The following is a 23260-nucleotide window of genomic DNA, read 5'->3' as shown; positions in this document are numbered from 1 at the left end:
GAGTGGGGAAAAACCATTTCTGGAAAGTCCTTGAGACCATCTAGAAAAGCAAAGAGGTTGACTTAGAGATACGTAGAAAAAAACTACATTCACAGCGGCCATCCAGATGGCCAGCATCCTCCTGGTCCTAAAAGAGGGACTTATCTCCTCCAACCCATCTTCCCAGGTCTCTCCAAAAGCAAGTGGCCCAAAAACAAGCACTCGTGGCCCCAAAACAAGCCCTCATGGCCAAATCCTCCAAGCCTGATATCAGGACAGCACAAATATCTACAGCCATGGACTGAAGAAGGTTGACAGTGAGCTCCAGAGCTTCTCCCATTCGTGAGAGCCACTGCTCAGTGCCATCATCCACAATGCTGCATTCCTGGGTCTGGGCACGAATATATTTGGGAGGAGGAAGGTCCCACAGCTGCTTGTTGGAGGAAGAAAAACTGGAGCACGACCTACATCGCCTGCTGGAAACCAGCTCCTCCGCCCCCCGCCACGCTCATTAGCCTCGTGATAAAGCAGGGAGTGTTTAAAGGGACAAAATTGAGGCATTTTGGTCGTATTCATGAGGTTTCTGAAGAGGATATTTGAGGACCGAGGTATTATTATCTACACATGTCTTCACAGAGGTTGCGTGCAATTAGCATTATTCAGAGATATGCAATTAGCATTATCCAGAGATATGTATTTCGGGTGGGGAAAATAATTGCGGGTTTTTTTCTTCCGGGGGAGTTGTTTTGTGCACAGTTTTCTCAACTTTGAGCATTTTGGACCAATTGGAGATGGGAAAAATGCCATTTGCCCCAGCTTGCTCCTGTAAATGAAGTGGAGGGCAGCAAAGCATGATTCTGTGACTGCAGCTTTTGTTTAATCAGTGAATTTTGGACAAGCTCAAAGTGTTTGCAGATCCAATGGGCACCTATGTAAAAACTGGCCCAATGCCACCCGCAGCATCATTCCCTGGTGACTGACACCATGTCCCCAGCAGCTCCGCTCCCCATCCTGCCCTGTGTTGAGCACCTGCCCTGACCTTGTGCTGTCTCCAGGAAAATGAGTCTCATCTCCAAATCAATGGCCTCGGTCTTTGCATTGAAGACAGCAGCAGCAAACACTCTCCAGCAGAGAAAGATCCAACCAGTTCACTGTGCTGACAGCCACCCGTGTTGACAGCAAGCTGCAGCACCCTAAATCATGCCAATAAACACTGAAGAAACAGCTTTGATTTAGCCTGGTGAAGGTCTGAGCTGTGTGTAAAGAGGCATTTTGTAAATTAAGAACTTGAGGGTCATTTAGTGAGGCCAGCTCCATAAATCCAGGCCTTTTCCCTCCCTCTTTGGCTTTAAGTTGAAAAACCCAGGCAATGGCAAGGTCTAGACCTACCACGATGTTCTCAAAACTGCTTGAAAGCACCGGTCGTTCGGACTTAACCACATACCACAAGGACAGACGTGGGCTGACGGTTGAGTCAAGAGCAAACAATCATCATGTGTCACCAGCAGTGCTTGCTCCAGGGTGTCCCATTCCAGGTAGCTCCATCCGGTGCCAATCCCTGTTGTCACTCCCCACTCTCCCTTGCTGCAGCCGAGGACCTTTACAAAGAAAGAATGTCCTGCTCCAACTTTCCAAGGTTTGGTGACCTAGGATGAAGGACAGGTTGCAGCTGAAGATCAGACTCAAGCACCAGGACAAGCTTAATTCTGCTGCAAGAGGAACTTGCAGGTAGCTCCAGGTTCTGCATGCATCCTCGGGGCTGTTCAACCCCTGCATTTCCCCAGCAAGAGCATCACTTCAGCACAAGTTCCCAGCAAAACCATAAGTGGGCTCTGGAGCTAATGTGCAAATTATATTTCAAAAGCACTTCTCCCCAGCACCGGCTCTGCAAATTGCTGTAATAAAAAGCCATCCTCTCCAGATGCAAGAGGTGGTGAGAAGGGCAGGAGCGAGCAGGGCTCTTGCTGCGAGAGGTCAGCCCTTTGGGATGGGATTACGCAGCATCCCTCACCTCTGAGTAGAAGGTGATGCTCCTGCGGGCACATGGCCAGCATGGGGCTTTCCCACCACAAATCCTGAGACATGAAGATGCAAAATTCCTTGGACAAGAAGGAGCCAAGGCTGAGGAACCTGTGCTATTAAAAAAAAAATCATGCGTGGCCACGATGCCTCACTGCTGATCAAACACAGAGATGCAACCCATCACGGCCCTTCTACATATCCATCCTCACCTAGAGCATCATCACCCCAGCAGAACCAGCCCTGTGGAGCACCTGGAGAGGAAACAAAGCTGGGGAAGCCCTAAAGCCAGCATGCAGCCCACGGTTGCACCCACGAAGGTCTGAGCCAAAATTTTTCATTTGGGGCAGTTTCAGCCCAGAATTGGACATGCCGGTGTTCAGAACTATCAAGACAATCAGTAGTTGGGTAGAAATGCGAGAGGAACCCCTGGAAGAAAATCAGGGCTGGACTGAGCTGTCAAACAGCCTCAATCATATACCCACTCAGGGCTTGGGCTAAGATGTAGGAGCTCCCAAAAAATTACATGGATAGGCTCTGAGGATGCAGGACAGAAATAAACAACCCTCCTAAGGCTCAAGAAGTGGAGGAGACTGACCCAGCCAGGGCTGCTCAGCTTTGAGAACTGAAGATCCCTCCAAAGGCAAAGTCACCCTCTGCTCAGCTTCTCAGGCTGCAGGAGCGGGACAGCCCTTTGCCCCATGGGTTGAGGCAGGAAGAACCCAGATAAATGCTGCAGGACTTCACATGGTGAATAAAGCCCCCAGGGAGCCCAGGCAGGTATCAACCAGGTCCTACAAAAAATAACACCCACTTGTACTGCAAAAGTATGAGGGAAGTGGCTTGTCCATCTCTGATAAAAGCACTGGGCATTAGAAAAAATGATAAAGTTTTGGTGGAAGAGGGAAAATTCTAAGCTGCTTTGGTTTCGTGGTGGATTCTCCACCCCAGCTTGTGCTTCCAAACTCATTAGCTGCCATCCAATTCTTCCCTGACAGCAGGATCGCTAATTTTGCACATCCCAAAATAATATTTGCCGAGCAGCACTCCTTGCTATGATTAAAACAATATCGGGCACTAAAAATATACAGCTCCTGGGGGAATCCTGCCTGCCCAAGACAACAAACTACATAAGACACATCAAGGAGGAGTTTCTGATTAAAGGCAAAGCAAATCCGTGCTCTGCAACGAGGCGATCAGGAGGGATGAGAGGAGAAAACTGAGGGTTAAGGAGGGACAGCAAGAGGTGGAAAAGTTTTCCTGAAGCTTGAGATACCTGTGATGGGAGAGCCAGGGGTGGGGAAAGGATGGTGGACATATCCCAGCAATGAAGCCCAACATCTGGAGATGACCCCAGGTGTCATCTCAGTACCTTCACTGCTCAAATCATCTTCTCAACTAGATGGTGCTGCTAGTAGCTCCTACCAGCTCATGGACTGTGTGTCAGCAGTTCGTTACTCAAGCAGCCCCCGTGGCCAGATACAATTCATCCAGGCAAATATTTGCCTTTTTGTTCCATCAAGTAGCAAACAGACTATGAGGCAATACCCGCTCCTGGTCCTCAACAGCGACAAAGTGTCCCCAAGAGCATCTCTCCATCACGGTGGCTGTACATCCATCCTCTGTACATTTTCTCCCCATTTCCAACCTAAACACATTCCTGATCAGGTTTTCCCCATTTGTTCTTGTGTCAATATGGACTTTTAGCTTAACCTCTCCCTCCTCCCTGGGTCTTCTTTTGCCCCAAGGCATTGCCCGATGCCTGTGGGCTGCAGATCCTCCTTGAAGCCAACGTTGGGTTTCTGGGCCAGCGCAACCCAAGAGCTGCAAAGCCCCACACCCTTCCCCAGCTAAATAATTAACGATCGCTTCTCTGATCGTACGATTAGCATGGCTGGCAGCCAAGGTCACGCCACAGGGTGCTTCACGGTGGAGATCAGCCTCTGACAGATGCCCCATCACCTTCAACAGCTCAGACGAGGGCAAGGACCTTCTCCACAGATCCTGGGGTGAGCCCCTGCAGAGCAGCCCCCACGGTGAGCCACGGTTTGGAACTCAGCCTGCTCGCTGCTCCCTTTGATCTCCCCTTCATTAAGCTTTCTCCTTCACTTTCAAACGTAATTAATACTCCCCTGATCAAAAGCCCCAGCGCAAGGAGAGCTTTAACCACTCTTGCTTCACCGCATGTTCCCATTAAAAGAGGGCTCGGGCAGAGAGGAGGAACGAGACTTAATTTGAAGCTTTAAAACCACAACAGTTTCTACTCCCTCTGCCCCAGCACCCAGGTGCTGCCACCTCTCTCCTGAGCCAGAGGAGGACCATGACCTACATGGGTCTTGCTTGGTTTCCACATCCAGCCCTGACCTATCCCCATTCTTATCAGTGTCAAACCCAAGCCCAAGCTTTGAGAAATCCTAATCCCCTCCCAAACCCTTACAAGTAATCGACAGCCTTGCTGCTTGGCCCCTTGATCCACAAGCAGATAATCCAAGAGCTACATGATCAAAATCCCATGGTTTAACCTCCTCTACTGCCACAAAGCCCCAGCAGATATCCCGTGAGTTCTTAACCAGTCTGTGGGGCTGCAGAAAACAGCCACAATTTCAGAGATCGGGGGAACAACACAGGGCAGGGGGTGGTTTCTGGGATGATCGAGAGTTTGGGGCAGCCACAAAACCCAGCTTGGTCCTTCCATGGCTGATCCCATATGGACCAGATGCACCTTCCCCTGAGACATGTGGATTTTGAGAAAAGCATGTTGCTCGCACACAGCATCCCCTGCCACAGCATCCTGCTTCCCCTGCAACTCAAAGGCAAAACTAAAGTCATTTTTTACATTTTTGGGCTTGCCAGAGCTTTACTAACCTGCTCATGTCCCAGCCTCTACATCACCCAGGACAGCAGCGCGTCCCACCGACACCGGAGCCAAGGTCACAACAGCCAGGTGACATTACCCAGCAGGCACAGCCAAGGGGTTGGCTTTGCTCCCTGGCACCATCAGCCTGGCCAGACCTTGCAAAGTCACATAAGGTGACATTTTCCAAAGGATTTAACTTGGCCTGATAAAGAGCCAGCAAAAAAACCCCTCCTTTCTGTACATATCCCTGCTGGGAAACACTGTTCTGGGGGGAACAGGCTGTTTTCACTGGCATTTACTGGGGGGAAGGAAAGGGAACAAGCTTCCTCCCAAGGTAGGAACCACACAAGATTATTTCCTTTGAAAAGGCATTTGGTTGGGCTCTTTTTTTTCATTATTATTTTGTGCTGCAGCAGGCACAATGCTGTGTATCTGTTCGAAGGGGAAAGGAGAACACAACACTCTGATCCACTCGGACAACCCCAACTGTGCGTCCCCTAAATGATCACTGTTCAGCTTTCCTCTCGCTGAAAACATTGGTTTTTATTCCACCTACAAAAGAGAAGGAAACCAAGCAGCTGAACACACCATCATGCTGAGTCCTGACAGCCCTCGGGCATTTTGGGAAAAAACTTCTGCCCCTCAAAACATGGATGTTTTTTTTCTTCCCCTCTTTTCCATCCTTGCAGCAAGCAGGAGGAGCATGGTACTTCAAGGGAAAGAGCAGGAAAAAGCTTGAAGCTTCTTGGATCAGAGAAGCTTAAAAAAAACCCCAAAAACTAATTTCAAAATGTTTTCACAACCTTCCCCTTGCCCAGAGCTGCTGCCACAGCCACAAATCACAGCCCCCCACTCAAGTGGGCCAGCAACATGGCTTAGGAGCAAAGATTTTATTTGCTTGGCCTTAGTGTTGTGCTGATAACATCAGAAGGTGGAAATGGGATGATCTTCCACCTTAGGGGCGTCTCCTGAGGACCTGCCTGCCCAGCTTTGGGAGCTCCTGTGTCTGGAGAAAGGGTTGAGCAGGTCTGGTCCTTACACACAGCACAGGGAAGGAGCAAATTAAAAGCGTTGAAGGGGATGTGGTGCTTGGGCTGAGGACTGGCAAACTCACCAATAAATAAAAAATAAATACAAAATAAAATAAAACAACACACACCACCCTGTCTAGGAGAAGGGGAGGGATGCAACTGCCACAGCAGTTTCTTCTATACTTAAGCACTTGGCTCTTCCTGAAGACTGGAGCAAAGGCTAAGCCAAGCCTTGCAGCAAATGTCTTTGAGTCGGAAAGGTTGGACCCATGGGATTCAAGTGATGTCTTCTGAAGTTTCAGGCACGGCACATACATCTCACCATCATCTCTGAAGCAAAGAAGGTTTCAGGAAAATTTGTCTAATCCCTCCCAAGTTGTGAAGGTTTAAATCCTTTGCATTTTCAGCAACTGTGTTGGAGCTCATGAGGAGGAACAGATCCTCTCTAAACACACCAAGAGCAGAAACGAGCATTTGTGGGGTTCAGGGCACTTTTTCACGGTTTCCTATCAGCAACCCATCCCTTAGAGGACCTTCCGGCAAAAAAATAAACTGCTCACAGAATTATTTAAATCTATTTTCCCCAAAGCTCAGAAGCAGCCAGCTGTATTTTGTTCAGCCTGTCCCAAAAGGCTCTGAACAAGGAGGAGACCAAAGTTGGAACGTGTGCCAGCTGCTTTGGAAAACTCTGAATGACCACAGCAAGGAAGCAGCTGGGAAGTCCCCAGGCAGCCACAGCCCGTTGGGATGTCCCATGCCCTGCAGGTTCCCCAATTCTTTGGGAAATTGGGAATTTTTGAACTTCTGTGGGCTACAAAGCCCTTTCCACCAGGCTTACAACATAATCCTTGCTGCAGCTCCCTGGATTTCTTCCCATGGGCTGAGATGATGATCTTCGCCACAGGTCTTCCCTAGGAGCATCACACCAGGGCAGGTAGCACCAAAATGAACACTTTTTAAAGCAAGACTTGGGAAAAAAAAATAAAAGCAGCAAGATTTTAAATAAATAAATAAATGTAGAAGCCCTTGAAAGTCAGCTCTTCAAGGTTTGAAGGAACACAGCCTTAATTTCATCAACTGTGAAAACCCATTAGCATCTCACTAAAGTCCATTTGAAATATTCATCTGGAGGAGATTTTATGCAAAACTGTCGCTGTGTCTTAAAAGCTGCTGCAAATCGTGAACAGCCACACTGAGCCTCCCCTCCTGCGGCTGTCACCTCCCGGGGGGGTTAGTGAAGGTGGCACTGGGGACAACAGCACGGGGTGACCCAAGGGAAGGGACAGGAGCTCCTTGCAGCTTGGGAAGAATAAATCCAGAGCGAATGCTGGTTTTCCAGCCTGGTTGCATCACTGGGTGCAGGGTGATGTCCAAAAGGTGCCAGGAAGGCGCTTTCCCGGGGTCACAGCCCAAATCCCAGAGGGATGCACAAGTCCCTTCCTCCCCGCCACCAGCTCATGGGAGACTTTCGGGGCAGTTCTTGGCTTTTTTTCCCCCCTACCTTCAAAAGCACCACAAGTTGTTTATTTAACAAGCCCTAGCTTGGGGAATAAGGAGGCAAGAAGCTCTGTGCTGCGGCCTCTAATTAACAAAATATATTATTAGCATCCCAAAATGAGCTTTGCCAGTGCCTATAAATACAAGCCAGCAGTGACTCAGCAAAGCTGTAGCTATTTCTTTCCCTCCCTAATTTCCCAGGTAGTTGCATCTTGGGGTGTGCATGGTCCTGGCTCCAGGGATGCTGCACAGGTCGCCATGGAAACCCAACGCTGCTGAAATCCTCCTTACTCTGGAGAATCCCGCACTAAATTTCCTCCCAGCCTGCCCAGGGATGCCCCGAGCAGACAGGGGACCAGGCTGAGACATAAATTGTCGTTGCAAGAAGGAAAATAATGGGGTTTTGAGCTTCCTTTTAAAGCTATTCCTGGCCTTTAAAGCCACCCATGTGTCAGGGGAGATGCTCTGTTACCTTGTATGAGGCCATGCTGGGCAACCTTGTCCAGCACGCAGCCACATGTGAAGCCACAGCCAGGGCATAATTTCACACTTTATATTTTCTAACTACTAAGGTTACCTTGGCAAGAGCAATCAATGGATAACACGTGAAAAAGCACATTTTAACAAGAATTTCCACCTTTGGCAGCTCTGCCTGTTGCTGATTAATCCTGCCATGAAACCAAGCAGATTTAATACATCTCCCCCCAAAAATATCAACCCCCATAACATTTGGGGTCTCTAATATCCTTTCATACTTCACATTAGTGAACTCATCCAGCCCCAAGGCACAAAATCCTTGGTTATTACTGAGCTTAAAGGATTTTCATTTGCGAATCCGCCGTGCTGAGCGGGGCCCTAGAGCAGAGACAGGCAAAGTTTTCCAGGAAAAAAACATTTCAGCCCAAAAAAAAGCCCCATGGAACGCTTGGCAATCCCCAAATTTCCATCCCTTTGTCCAAGTTTCAAAGAGCTGTTAGTGCCTGGAGGATGCCAGCGCCGTTTCGCTGCAGCGTTTAAACCAGCCACCGCCGCAGAAAAGGAGATTTGCATTTGGAAACTCCCTGTGATTTTGCTTTGCCATTCCTATTGCAAAAGAAAAGATGCAGTTTGAGAGCAATTTCAATAGAAATTTCTATTTTGGCTAACGAGCTGATCGCGACTGGAACAGCAATGATGGCTCAGACACCATGGGGATGGGCACTGCTGAGATAGGAGCAGTAATTAATTACTTCATTAATATTAATATTTGCAGGTAGGCAACAACAGCTTCTGACCAGTGAAATAAGAAGGAGGCAGCGGCGGTCAAAATGGGCAGAGCTTTTCCACCATCCTAAGTCCTACCCCAGAACCAACCGCATCAGCACACTGTCACCCTCCAGGGCCACAGGCCTCACTGATTCATTATTTATCCTCGCACACCATAAATCATGAAGAATTTGAAAGGGAAACCTTCCCAAGCAAGGTCACCTTTCCCCTGCCAGGGCTCAGCTCTCACGTTCCCAGTTTCAACACCAAGATACCAGCCCAGCAGGAGAAGACACTGTAATTACATCCAGCCCTCGTGATAGTCACATACAGCACCCGGAGATTCCGTCTCCACATCCCAGCACCACAATGATCCAAATAAACGAGAAAGTGAATAGAATCAGGGGTGAAGTTATCAGGAAACATCAAGAAATCCTTCAATCCAAGTCTTCTCAGCGAGCATCGCTGTGGTCGGGCTCTACCTGGACCACTGACGTGCTCAACCGGCCCCTGCAGATGTAGCCCTGCAAATTTAACTTTGCTTTTATAGACTAAACAGTCCCCAAAATTATTTGGGAACTCCAAAGCCGACAAAGCAGCACATCCCTGAACCCACTGATCTTATCCTTCCTATATAAATATATAACCCACACTGGAGCATCTCTGACACAGCACAGCTCAGCCCCCACAGAACTGCGGAGGAAGGAGAGCCAGAAACTTGGATAAGGTCACGGACAAGGCTTTTCAAAATGTAAATGAAGCCCAAGGAGTCAACCCAATCCTGAATGCAGGCACTTTGCAGCACGCGAAAATGAGATTAGCACAAGGTCCCCTTGGCGCAGGTCGGGTCCATCTGCTTGGTATTCTCCTCGCAGAGGGTCTCCCCAAGGACAGGACCGAGCCCAGAGGTCCCAAGGACGTCCCTTGTCCCAGCACCATCCTGCTGGGGTATGATCATCCAGGCAGGTGTCAAATGAAGCAAAAAAAAAATACGCAATTTTGGGCCAAATCAGCATTTCATTCACAGAACGTCATTGCTGATGCTGCATCCCTCGAAGGGAAAGGAAAGTGCAAGGGAAGCTGGAAAACCCTCTTCCAAAGCTTTGGGGAAAGGCTTATTTTTCCTTTCGGCTTTTATTTGGGTAGGGTTTGGGTTTGTTTTTATTTTATTGAAAAGCAGCTGGAAAAATCCATTTTGCTGTTGAGTTCCAGCACTGGCCCACAGCCCTTGGCCGCTGCTGGGGCTCCTCTAAGCCCAGCTTTGCTGCATCCCTGGTCCTCGGGACCCAGAGGAGCACAGGGCCTACTGAGCCACACTCTAAATCAGCACCTTTATGAAAGGTTTCCACTTCAAGCGTAGCATGTGAAACTCCAAATTAGACAAGCTGAGGAAGGCAGAAAATATCCTTTAATGCTTGGCCCCAGGAGGTGCTTTCCAGGGTCTCAACTCTGAGTCCAGGCTAAGGACCAGAATCACGTTTTTCCACCCCAAACCCTGGTGTGCACTCGCCACCAGTCTCCCAAGACCTTCCCTGCTCTCCTGGAGCGCTTTCAGCCTAAACACAGAAACCAAAGGGAAACTGAGGCACAGAGCATTGATGCCACCTGCTCGTTCAGCACAAAGCATCACCCAAGGGTTTTCATCCCCACTGGAGCCTCTTGCCCTCCCCCAAAGACACCTCTATCTCTCCAGCAAAGCCAAAAACACGCATTTGGGACACCCACAGAATCCAGGATACTCAAAGTTCTCCCCTCTGCTCATTTGTTTGCACAGAGAAACCATCCCCGAGCAGCCTGGGCTCCCCTCGCCGGGGTGATTAATAGCGGTTTCGCTAGTAAAACAAAAGGCCATTAAGAGCGCTAATATTTGCTCTCCCTACTCCCTGCCTACTTCATTTCATACTTCAACGCCAGCCCTGTGCGCTTTCCCCAATGAGAATTTAATTAGGGTGTGCAGGCACATCAGACACATCTCCCTGAGCCCAGAGACACCCAGACCCATGAAAACAGCGTGTTCCCAGCTCTGGCCACTCAGAAAAGGGGTAAACCCCAGGGCAGGGTGGAAATGATGAGGATTCCCTGGCTCCATCTGAGACCAAGTTGTTAAATACTAAGGAAAAAGGCAACATTTCTACAGGACTTTCAGCTAATGTGGTGGTGGAGGGGGCCACACAAAGCCCCATTCCAACCCCACAGCAGGAGCCCCATTAATAAAGCGATAGCAAAGCTTCATTAAAAGAAGCTCAGACCACACGGCCTCTAAAGAATTTGGAAATAAACCCCAAGGACCCAATCCTAGGGAGAAGAGCCCTGCTTTGGGGTTACTCACTGCTCATCGGTGCCAGCTCCACCACAGCTTGTGTGAGGACAACCTCCTCTTGCCAAGAAACAGACAGCAAAAAACCCACCCTCATTGAATCCTTTTACATTGATGGTCCCACCCTCCTCAGGTGGGATGTGTCTGGGCTAAAAGCCTCAGGGAGGGAGGTTGAGTGGTTTTGGGGTTGTTTGGCTGTCAGATGGGTTGATGCTTTATACAAGAGCTGGACAAGTCAGTGTAACACAGGCCAACAGCCCTACACAATGGGATATACAATATCCATCAAGATACCCCAGTTCTCTAAAATACAACGTTTTTCTCAGGGTGGGAGAAGGTTCCCATTTTGCAAGCATCTTTGGAAAGCAGTTGTGAGTTTTGCCACGTCCCGTTCCCACCAGAACGGTTGGTTTCACGGGTCACACCCACATTGCCACTCCGTTTTAATAGGCTGTTTTTCTTTTATCCACTTAAAAGCAACAAGTCGACCTGAAATCACCTGGCTGCAACATGTGGCCTGAGCACGTTGGCTGGGCGAAACCATCACTGCTCAACACCGGTGGTGGTTTCTACCACCTCATCCTCACCCCCAAAAAGAGCCCATCATGGGCCATCTCACCAAAAAAATCTCTATTTGTCACTGAGAGCGAGGATTTTGATTTCACCCCAGCCCTTGCCCCAGGGAGCCAAAATCCCAGCAGGCAGGGGAACCCCCACACCAGCATCCAGGACCACATTTTGGAGCATCTCCGAGATGAATTTCCGTGCCTCGTGTTTCAAATGGCCCAAGGAACAAGTCAATCCAGGAGAAGGATGTTTCTCCCAGAGGGATGTACCGTCTGCTGCCACAGGATGGGAATCGCAGATCTGCGGGCTGTGGAAAAGCAATGGAAATGGGGAAGAAAGCAGATTTTGAAACACTGCTCAAAGCAAAGGCTTCTTGGGGGATTATTTTCTCTCTCCTTCTCAGTTTCTTACCATATTCTCTGTGGGTTTTCCCTGGGCGGCTGGGACCTGAGCTGCTCCCGGGCTCGGTGCTGCTAACATGTATTTCTGTATTCTCACATCTCCCCTAGCTAATCTTTAGGGAAAGAGGAATTGACAAACTGGTGAAAAACTGACTGACACTCCAATCAAAATACAAAAGAAACAGAAATAAATGGCTCTGAAAAGAATCGCTATTTAATTAGAAATTACATCTGTGCCAGTGAGTCACGGCGGGGAAGCGATACATCAGCGGGCTCGGTGGCGAAGAGCACCTGCCAGCAGCATGAAAATGGGGACCGGCTCCATTCTAGGGACCCAAAGGGAGATTTTGGGGTGATAGAGGGGACCCCCTGCCATGGGGCTGCCCTGCTAAGCCTTGCTGAGCTGAGAGCCACCCCGCAGGAACCAGCCTGGAAAATAAACTGCCTGTGAGGCCGAAAGCTTTTGCAGAGAAATCCCCTTCCAGCAGTTTTCCTGCTGGAATGGGAAAATCCCTGGGAAATCAGATCTAGTGAAAGGCATAAATAAAGACTGTAGAGTGAGGGAGGGAAAGAGATTAGGGAGGTGGGAATTAAACTGTTTCTTTCTCTCCATTACGCTCTGGCTGTGCCCCTCCTGTGGGGACACCCTGACCCTCCATCAGTGGGTACCAAAGCTGGGCAGCATTTGGGGAGCCCCCCCAGCTCCTCTGGGAGATCCTGAGGAAGGTGGGATGGATTAGAAGGGGATGTCTGGCAGGGAGATGGGCAACATGGACCAGTCACAAGGGACACAAGATGTTGAGTTCTTCACTGGGGGGAATTCAGGCTTTGTAAAGTAGCAAATAAATGGGTCTGACCCCTGAGGATCTCCATCCAGAGGGTTCCAGAAGGTGGTAGGAAACACAGCTCCAGCCTTCAACCTCACACTGAAGGCTCTGGACATCCCTACAGGGACATTTCTGCTGCCTTAGGTTTCCCAAGGCTTTCCAAGGCGGGTTTCTGGGCCACGCCAACACTCAGAGTCCTGCTCTCCAGCACTGAAAACGGGTATTTTCAAGCACCTTATATCAACCTGGCTTGGACCCGAAGTCCTCAGGCTGCTGGTACCCATCACAGGGACGATGAACAGATACCTATGGGAGGTGGGAAGAGCAAGTTTCCTCCCCAGCCCACTTCTCACTCGCTCATTTTATTTCCCACTGGAGTTTATTCAAGTGCTCCTCTGATCAAAATCACCTTTATTGCCTTCCCCAGACCTGCTGTGTGCATTCGGAGGTGAGAGCTGACCCAGTCCTGCATCACCAGTCCAAGGTGGATTTCCCAGGAGCAGCACCTCCATCTCACTTTTGCCACCTCCACTCTTTCCCCAAATTACTGTCCTAATATCCCCACTGATTTTCGTCTCTGCCTGGTTAACGGCAGAGGCAGAGCGTGAGCTGCTGTTAACCTGCTATTAGAGGAAATCAAAGCCTGGGAGAGGAGGAGAGAGTGTCATCGGCGCTGGGGACCCGGGTGACCACGTTGTGCCTGGCTGAGCTTTAGGTGGAAATTATTTTACGGAGGAGGCTCCTGCTGAAAACTTCCCACCGGCCATGCGGTTACCCTGGAAAATATAATTATAATCAAGTTGTGCACTGAGGGATTGCTCGCTGACATCCGCCACGCACCCCAGCACTGCTGCCATCCCACGGATCCAGCGCTGGGTCTCGACCTGCACATCCCACGGGAATCGGAGGAGCCCCCAACTCATGACCTCGCGATGAGCTGCTCGCTGAGGGATGAGTCAGTTCAGGTCCACGCCAAAAAGTGTGTTCAGCACTTTCGAACGCACCCGGTAGGAGGCAATAAATAACACGTATGCGCACACACCGTCTCGTCTCCCGCAGACCTGAGATTGCTACCTATTGTCGCGGTTCAGCTCTAGGACAAGAAATTCTCCTTGCTCCCATTGCTGGCTGGATTTTCTCAGGATGGATCCCCGCTTTGGGCTGATTCGTTCCCCTCGTTTTGGTCCCCTCCACACCAGATCCCACACACACACACTCAGACCCACGGTTATTATTTTCCTCCTGCCCAGGCAAGTTCTGCAGTAAAAACCTCTGCTAGAATGATTCTCCTGCACCCTGGACGCACTGGTGTTTTTTACAAATCCCGCAGAAATTAACCCCAAATATGCCCCTTGGGGCGGCAGTAGAGGAGGGATGCGTGTGCATTTTGCATTCAGAAGTGACCAGCCTTAATGAGGTTATTATTTAGAGGGGGGAACAGAGCGGGGAAACTGAGGCACAGCCACCCCCCAAGCAAGGGACCCCCACCCAAGCAAGGCACCCCCTCCCAGCCCTGCCTCAGTTTCCCCCAGCGCTGCCCCCTTCCCCGCTCCTCACCTTGCAAAGGGGCTCCCGGCCCCTTTAAGCTCCCCCCGCCCGGCAGAGGCTCAGCCCCTTTCTCTGACACAGCAACCACCGGGACGAGCCGAACCGGGAGCCGCGGGGAGGCTGCGGCGGGGGCCGGTGGGGGCCGGGCGCCCACCGCCGCTCCGCCCGCCCCATGGCTCAGCCCGGGGCGCCGGGCGCCGCCCGCCCCGTTCCACCCGCCCGGCGCCCGGGGAGCGGCCGGCCCTGAGCCGCGATCGCCGCTGCCGGTCGGTCCCGGGGGCACCGGGGGGGGGTGCGGGGGTGCGGGGGCACCGGGGAGGGCTGGAGGGGGGGGGGGGTGCGGGTACCGGGGATGCGGGTACGGGTATGGAGTATGCGGGTACAGAGGATGCGGGGATGGAGGATGCGGGTACCGGAGGTGGAAGACGCGGGCACCGACATCCTCCATCCCCGGTGCCCCGGAGGATGCGGGTACCGGGGTCGGAGGATGGGGGTACCTGGGATGGAGACGCGAGCATGTCGGGACCCCCCCCGCTCCCTGTGCGCACCCCCGAGCTGGGGGGATGCGCCCCCCCAGCCTGCTCCGCCTCCGCCCGTGCTGCTTTACCCCCCCCATCACCGCGGGAAGTGGGGGGGGCATTTGGGGGCAAGGTGGGTTTTTCTCCTCCCTCTCCTCTGCCGAGTCGGGGTTGGGGCTTGAACCGGGAATAGAGGGTAGAGGTGGGGACGGCGCTGTCTGACACCCCTCCCAAAGCGGAGGGGTCCCCCGGGACGTGTCTCCGCCCACCCCCCCTCCCCCAACGGCGGGCTGTCACCTCTGGTAACGTCTCACTCCTTCTGACAACAGCCAAAGGAAAGTGGCCCCGGAGTCCTCTTGTGCCACGCAATAGCCCTGAGGGAGGAGGAAGAGGAGGAGGAGGAGGAAGTAAGAAAAGGAGAAGGGGGAGGAAAAAGGACAAGAAAGAGCTTGGACTGGAGCCAAACGGGGTCTGGATCACAACAGTAAGTTCCTGAGATGCATGTCTGTCTGTCTCTCTATCCATTCATCTGGGTCCGTGAGACCCCACTGCACTGAGTCTCTGGGTCTCAAACTCGGGGGGAGTAAAAGAGGGGTACCAGGGTCAGTGCCAGGCTCCAACCTGCCCCCCCTTCCCAACTCAGGGGAATCTACTGAGGAGGTACCCGGGGGCTTGTCCTCACGCCAAGGCTGTGACCAAGGCAAGGAGGGAGTGGGCAGAGCCCCCCCTCAGCTTCCCAGCTGCAGAAGGAATGGCTCCCTCACATTGTCTGTCTGTCTGTCCTTGCAGGAGGGGACCCTGGGCTCCCCAGGACGCCTGTGTCGGGCTGGGAGACCCCTCACCACAACCACCCAGCGTTGGAGCTGGCGATCCCGGAGCGAGGGCCCGACGCAGGGAGCAGCATCGCTCCCTGGGGGCATCCAGCCCCGCGTCCGCCTCCCTGGCATCGGGGAGCAGCCGCTGGATTTTAGCTTCCTGGGACATCTGAGCGACTCTTCCTCCTCCTGCTCCACCGCAGCAGGCAGGTGAATCCCTGCTCACCTCCTCCACTCGCCCCATGGCCACCCCACACCTCCCCACGGCCGCCGGCTGAGCCTTCTCTGCAGCGTTCCCCACTCCGCATGGTGCATCGTGACCCTGCTCCCCACTCCGAACCGAAGCCCCCCGACCTCGCAGGGAGGCGAGCGTGCGGCTGGGACTTTCCTGGAGGCAGGGGAACGTTAAGATGTTGAAAGCTCCCCAGCCGAGAGGGGCTGCGCGGACGCCAGGCCACCCGGCTAGCGGGGAGCAGGATGGACAGAGCCGTTGGGGCCGGGAACCGAGGCCGGTAGGGAAGGATGGACACCCAGACCTGCCAGGACAGGCAGCCCAGTGACCACCCCAGCAGCAGCAATTGTAGCAGCAGCAGGAGTAATTGTGAAAGGGAAAGGATCCGAAATCGGATGAAAATGGTGATTGGGCAACTGGAAGGCATCTTACAGGAGCTCAAGGAGGTGGCCAAGGAGCTCCGGGAGGTAGGAATGCCCCAGGGTGTCATTGCAACGGGTTGTGGGAGCTGCTGGTCCCAAATGGAGGTGCTGTGTCCCACTGTCTGTCCTCTGCCCCTGGGACTGGGCTGGGGGGAGCAGAGCCAGCTGAGAACGCACAACCCATCAGCCCGGCTGGTTTGCAATAAGGATTTTCAAAAAGAGAGGGGAGAAAAAAACAGCTGTGGTTTGTAAAATTGCTCTTGACATTGACGCTGGGGTTTGCTTGGAGTTGGGTGGCCCAGCCGAGGCAGCGACCCCGTGGGTGCTGGTGGTGGGAGAAGCACCATGGGGTCGCACACTGGGGCTGCTGGTGCTGTGCGGCAGGCGTGGAGTTGGCTCTGCTCTGCCTGGGGGCTGTTTTTCAGGCCCCTTTCCAAAACAGGGATTTGGGCATTGCAGAAGGCACTGAAAATACTGGTGTCATCCCGGGGTGCAATTATGGGGTCCATGGGCTGGGCAGGGGGCCAAAGTCTGTCCCATAGCCTGGCTATTGGGGTCCATTGCTCCTGCAAAAAAAACCCTGTATATATATATATATATATACACACATATAAAGTGTGGTTGGAGTTTCCTCCCAGTGCAGTGGCACTGCAGGGTGGGTTTGGAGGGGAATTTATTACTTCTGGGGCCCAAGGCTTTGGGTAACGTATCTCCAATGTGGAGGGGAAATGGAGCTGGCCAGGGCTAGTAATTTAGGACATCTATGCAGGTGACATAACCCAGCCAGATCATCCGTAGAGATTGTCCTTCCTCCTCTTGTGGCTTCCTGCAGCTGAAAACAAACCTGGCCACTCAAAGCAAAAAGCCCCCCTGATTCCCACAATGTCAACGTGGAAGCCCAAAACCCCTTTGGCGAATCTCTGGTGGATTAAAAATAGTGATATTAGTAATAATCAGGAGGCAAAGCTATTTTCCATTTAGCTTGAGCTCACTTCATGCTGGTCAGGAGCTTAAAGAGGCCTTGAAAGTGAGGATGTGTCAGTTCAGCCCATGGGACCACCACGATCCTACGAGCATCCCTCCTGCCAAGGGTGCGGAGGGCTAAGGACGACTGGGATGGGACAAATCTCTTACTGTTTCAGAACTGAGGCTGGGTTGTGTTTCCCACCAAGCCTTGGGGTCCCCATCCAGCTCTGAGGGTCAGAAGGACCTTGAGCATCCCTGCAGGATCCTTGGTAGGCTGCCCAAGTCATGTTGTGTGCGTGTGTCAGAGTGGACAAGAGGAGAAGGTGGCCTGAGGACACATTCACTGGGGACACATTGTGGGAAGCATGTTCCTAGATGCTGGTGACCTCCCAGGATGGATCCCATAGCTGTCCTGGAACTGTTCCTCATGTCATGGAGCAACAAAACCAGGTCAGCCACGAGGTCCCCATCACAAGGTGGGTCCTAAACTTCAACCCTTCTCCACAACTACTACAACATACCTGTATAACTTTGCAGCAATTGGTTGAATTTATACTTAGACAAAACAGCATCAAACCCAGTAAAAGAGCAGGCTCCAGAGCTAAAATACACTGGTCCCACCAGGAGAAACTGGGCTCCAGCAGCTCCATAGAAACAGAGGTCTGGTTTTTGCCAAATCCAGAAGGTGTTGGGCACTAGAGTCTTTGGAAATCCAACCCCTTGTCTTCTAGATCACTTCTAGCAAGTGTGATGGCAACATGTTATGTGGAAATCTTTCAAGCCCACCCAGAAAAGCACGTGCTAGACAGGAGGCTGGCAAATCCTAAGCTCTAGGATATTGCTGAAAGAGAAAATTATAAAAACAAATAAGTCCCTGTGGTTGTCTACCTTGCTTGTGGTGAGGTGAGGGCCAGAGCATGGGGACAAGGCTGGGGACAGGCAACCCTGCAGCCCCAGGCTGATGGCCCTGAGCCTAAATGAACTCATGGGTGAGGTTCCAGGAGGGACTGCTTGGGATCATTGAACCCCATTAGTGCCCACAGAGCCCTGGCACTTGCAGTATCAGTGTATTCTCCGATGGAGGTGCCATGAAGGCTTCAGAAATGTCCATCCCTACAGCCACCTCCTCTGCTTTGCCCTTCGCTGCGTGATGCCGGAGGGACCCTGGGTCAGACACCATCCACAGCTCCCCACAACAGTCCCCACTTGGTGGCTGTCACTCCCGATGTCCATTCGATTCAGGATGCTGTTTTACCAGTTTCTCCGCTCCCACTCTCCCTCTTTTCCCTTTTGTGTATATAATTATTCCCCAGCGCTCCACGACAGGGCTGTATTATGTGTGGGGAAAATTATTATTAAAAGCTTTGATTGAAAAGGCACACTGGAAGCAGAAAGCGGGCAAGAGGCAGGCGGGGAAGGCGCTTCCGTCGATGCTGCCAGCCCCGACCTCTTCCTGTGGGAATACGGGTGATGCCACAAGGAAAAGATGCTCCAGGAGGTCCCAGGTATCTTCACCGCAAGGCTGAGCTCTTTTCCAACCCTTGGATTAGTGCTGGGGGTTTGAAACCACCCCTGGGGTATATTCAGAGGTGGGAAATAAAACCAAACCTCTATGCAAGTCTCCCTATGTGCAAATTCTCCTAAATCCCATGGGATGGGTCCTATCACCGCTATAACCCTGACACGAGAGAAGGGGGGTCCCACCAAGCACTGAGGGGTCCCCTCCAAGCCTTGAGCAGGAGGAAAATCCTTCCTGCAACCCCTTATGATAATAAATACCTTAATAATGTCATGATTAGCTGGGAATGCCTGGGAAAGTTCACAGCAAGAAGGCGGCTTATTATTCTAATAATAACCTGTTTCAGAGATCTGCGTGATGATTTTTGAACTAGTTAGCAGCTGATGATCTTACAAATGATCCCAAGATCCACGGCATGATCATTTATAAGCATTAGCTCGGGGAAGAGAGGCCCCTGTAACCCAGCTCCTCTTTGCGAGCTCCAATTAATCATTTATTCCTTATTAAATATTTACTCACCTTGTCTGTGCCAGAGAGAGGTTTGGGAGATGCAGAAGGTCCCTGTTCCGGGAGTGTTTGGCTGTGGGGTCGCAGGGGCTCTGCCAGAGGCTCTTTTCTTCCTCGGAGGGAGGAACTGATGTCCAAGGCAATGGCGTCAAATGCACTTTGATCCCAGCATCTTTCAGCTCCTTCCCCACCCCCGGGAATATTTGCATTGCCAAAGGCCACTGAGCCTTTGACGTCCCCTCTTGTCCTCCCACCTTGTCCCTCACCTCTCCAGTATCTTTTTGAGCTTTGAGGAGGTTTAGCTCCTCGCTAGGAAACAGCAAGGCCAACAGCTGGAGCCACCAAGCCAGGGACCTTCCTGCTTGATTTGCAGCCGATAGCCAAAAATCTCATTAAAAACACAACGCTCCAGATGTTCAACCTCTGCCTCAGCTGGGAAGATAAAACACCCAATCTGGGGCAGTGGGATGAAGCCCCTTGGTGACACCACCCACAAGTTTAAGGGGAATTATTTTTGCTCCCTATTTTCCCGCTGTTTTGAGCAGAAATGTTCTGCTGTCCCAAAAAAAGGTGGCTCTTTGCAACGAGGTAAAACCTAAAGGTGAGGGAGGATGGGGACATGTCCTCTCTCAGTCACCCCTATGGCACCCCAAGGACACTCCAACCCTCATCACCTGCTTGTAGGGGAACAGAGGGGACAAGAGCATCACTGGAGTTTCAGCCTGAACCACCCAGGTCTGATTCATCCATTCCTCTCCGTCAAAAAGCGGGGAGAAAACACCAAATCCTACTTTACATTTAAATCCTCAGCAGGTGCCAAGTGTCGCATAGGTATTTAACACCCCCCCTGCTATCACCACCACCCGTTTAAAATAGAAAAAATGCTCCTAAAAATAGCTCCAACTGAGCCACCACCAATGTGACACTAATCCCTGTGCGCGGTGGCAGGGACGTGCCACCTCCCGGCACCCACCAAGCCCAAACTGCAGCCGGGTCCATTTAATGAGGATGAGCAGGGACCCTGGGTGACAGGGACCCAACTGGAACCCCAGGGAGATGCTCACCCCGAACTTGGTGTTATAATCACCTCCGTCAAAACAGAGGTGATCTCATCTTAGCAGAGGATTTCAGCAGAATCATTTGCTGCCTTATTAAAAAATAATAATAGCTGGGTGTTTCCCAGAGACAGCTCTTTTCCTGCCCTTTCTCCTATTTTTTTCTTGTCACCAAGAAAGGTCTTTTTTTTATTTTTGCTCTTTTCTTCCTTTTTCACCCTTTCTCCCCCAGAGAAAAAAAAAAGGGAGAAAAATATCTGGCAGTGAATTGGGAACAGAAGCAATCACCTTATCTAATTTCAAGACTTTGATGTGGATCCTCCCAGCTTTGATGTACCTTAAAGGAGAAAAGCCACCCATGGGGCTGGGGACAGGTCCCCATGCAGCACAGCTCAGGAAGGGACTACCAGGCCTAGGCTGAGCGTGGGGGTCCCAAGTGGGACTGATAGAGGCCATTAAGTAGTATTAGTACCTCTTGAGGTCACCCAACACAAGGATGGTGTCTGAGCCCAAGGCCTCAGTTTCCCCCCAGCAAAAGTGCCGGAAAAAATGGAGTTATGGGATAACGGCAGCATAAAAATTATGGAGAGATGTGCTGTGGTTAATTATTCTTAGGGGTGAGGAGGTCTGACACCCGTTGGTGAACCGTGGCACCCGCAGAGATACGGCAGGGTGTGAGGAGAAGGAATTGGAATGTGTCTGGCAAGATATCACCCATTGATTTGTCTTCCCTCCCTTATTTGGGGAATTTTGTAGCTGATTTCCACCAGGAAGGGATGTACAGAAGGGCAAGAGAAGGAAAAAAGACGGGGAAAGAAAGGCAGTGATGTCAAATAACCAGGAAAAAAAAAATGAATGAAGAAAGCACCTGGAAAAAGCCAAGCAAAGGGGATTTTTGTTCCCAAATGCTCCGTGTGGGGATGGAGAGGCCAGAGAGCAGCGGGAGGGACCGATGCCCAGGGGTGCTCATGATAGGAGGGGGCGGAAAGAATAAAATGCATCAGTTGGGTGCACAAACAGATACTGGGAGTGTCGAGGGGTTCCCCCTGGGCCCCCTCCTTGTCTGCCGCTGCCCACCCCCTGCTTGGCAGCGCTGGGCCCGGCCAGGCCCTCTGCCAGCATCCCCAGAGAGCTGGGGGGGCGAGGCAGCCACCCTGCCAAAAATACACATTTCAAACTGCTACTGAGTTGAATTTTCACATCATGCTGTGCCTCCCACCCAAAATAAAGCCCCAACCCCCCCCCCTCCCCCGCACATGTATCTACACAGAGAAACACCCACCAAGAAACAGCACAGAGAAACAGCACCGGCTCCGTTCGGATGCCGCAGCAGCAGGGGACCGAGCGCATCAGCGAGGCGGGGGGGTGACAGTGTTGTCCCTGCAGCCCCCTCACACCTTCCCATGTATTTTGTCCCATGAGCTTGGGAGATTTTCCACCCCCCGCCTCAGTTTCTCTACCTGCGGAGCCGCCTTTTCCGGGCGGTAGTCACTGGTGGCTCCCTACGGTGAAGTGTGAGGGACTGATGGATACCACCTGCACAAGGATTCGGGGTGACATCAAGGTCCCAGGGGACAAGGCAGACCCCAGGGCCACCCTGGGAAGGGCCCATCCTGCTGTACCGAGCATGTGGGGGCACCCAAGGCTTCACCCCCTGCTCGGGGCTCCAACTCATCACACGGGTGGTGCTGAGGAAAACGACAGGAAATTAGGGATGGGGTGTTATTCTGGGAGGGTCCTGTCCGGTGTCTCCTCCCTGCCCATCTGTCCGTCCATTTGTCCGCAGGTGGTGAGCCAGATCGACCGCCTGACATCCGACTTCGAGTTCGAGCTGGAGCCGGATGACTGGACGACGGCGACGGCCAGCAGCACGTCCAGCAGCGACAAGGGGGGAGGCGCCTTCGAGCTGGGACCCCTCGACTTCACCGCCTCTGACATCCTCTCCGACAGCTGGGAATTCTGCTCCTTCCTGGATGCTTCCACCCCCTCCGACCCCGGCGACGGCCCCGAGCCCCCACGGCCGCAGCCTCCGTCATCCCGCCAGCCCGATTACCGGCTGATGAACGGGGGGATCCCCATCACCAACGGTCCCCGAGGCGGGGGGACCCCGGATTCCTCCAGCGAGGAGGCGTTTGGCAGCACAACAGCCGGTCAGAAGCTCCCGCATCCCCGGCCGGCCGGCACTCGGGAACGGGTGCGATTCAGCGACAAGGTGCTTTACCACGCTCTGTGCTGCGACGACGACCGGGACGGTGACAGCACGGCGTCCCTGGGGGACGATGGCCCCGAGGAACCCGGGCGGAAGGTGCCACCTTCCAAGCATCCTTCCAGCCGCGGTGGCGGAGCCTCGGCGCGGCGGCTGACGAGGAACAGCAGCACCCAGACCGTAGCCGACAAAAGCACCCAGACGGTGCTGCCTTATATCCCGGCCAAGCAGAAAATGAAAAACAAGAACTGACGCACGGATTTTGGGGAGGGCGGGTGGATGGGGGGACTCTTGGGGAGGGACAGAAAAATATATATATAAATATATAAATATATATATTTCAATAAATCGATACTAATAATAAAATTGACATGAAAAGGTGGCAAAGAAGACAAATGTCCCCACTACCTACCGGTCGTTTTTGAGGCTCAGGGAATTTTAAACTGGTTTTTATGTGGACAGAAGCTTCCGATCAATAAACCATCCATCATGAAGAAATAATAACAATAACATATATATTATATGTATATATGTGCCAAAGAAGGGAAACCTATATGGAGGGGAGAGCCAGTGGTTGTGGCTGGGGATGCAGGGATGCTGGAGTAAGGGTGGCTGTACCAGGGAGGGCAAACGTCCCTCCTTGGGACCTTTTATCCCTGTTTGGCTTACAAAGAGCTGGTGTGATCTGCTTTATTGTCTGAATGCCCAGTTGTCACCGGAGCTGTCACCTCC

The 23260-nt window shown here is 52.1% G+C and overlaps 1 protein-coding gene and 1 long non-coding RNA gene across 2 annotated transcripts; one reads left to right on the top strand and one right to left on the bottom strand.

The window, feature by feature from the left end:
• Positions 1-920: 920 nt before the first annotated feature.
• Positions 921-12025, bottom strand: LOC139829006 (uncharacterized). The gene is made up of 3 exons (XR_011741161.1): positions 11924-12025; positions 11782-11819; positions 921-1625 (listed from the first exon to the last, which is right to left on the bottom strand). It is a non-coding gene; the product is annotated as an uncharacterized lncRNA (long non-coding RNA).
• Positions 12026-14371: 2346 nt separating this feature from the next.
• Positions 14372-23038, top strand: INSYN1 (inhibitory synaptic factor 1). The gene is made up of 4 exons (XM_065847463.2): positions 14372-14554; positions 15136-15290; positions 15596-16320; positions 22109-23038. The coding sequence occupies exons 3-4, from the start codon at positions 16144-16146 to the stop codon at positions 22778-22780; spliced, it is 849 nt and encodes a 282-aa protein (XP_065703535.1). The 5' UTR covers positions 14372-14554; positions 15136-15290; positions 15596-16143; the 3' UTR covers positions 22781-23038.
• The last annotated feature ends 222 nt before the right edge of the window (positions 23039-23260 follow it).

The sequence above is a fragment of the Patagioenas fasciata genome, chromosome 12, assembly GCF_037038585.1.
Source record: "Patagioenas fasciata isolate bPatFas1 chromosome 12, bPatFas1.hap1, whole genome shotgun sequence".
NCBI classification, from domain to species: Eukaryota; Metazoa; Chordata; class Aves; order Columbiformes; family Columbidae; genus Patagioenas; species Patagioenas fasciata.
The sequence above is the reverse complement of the archived record's forward strand: the minus strand, read 5'-3'. Positions and strand labels throughout refer to the sequence as shown.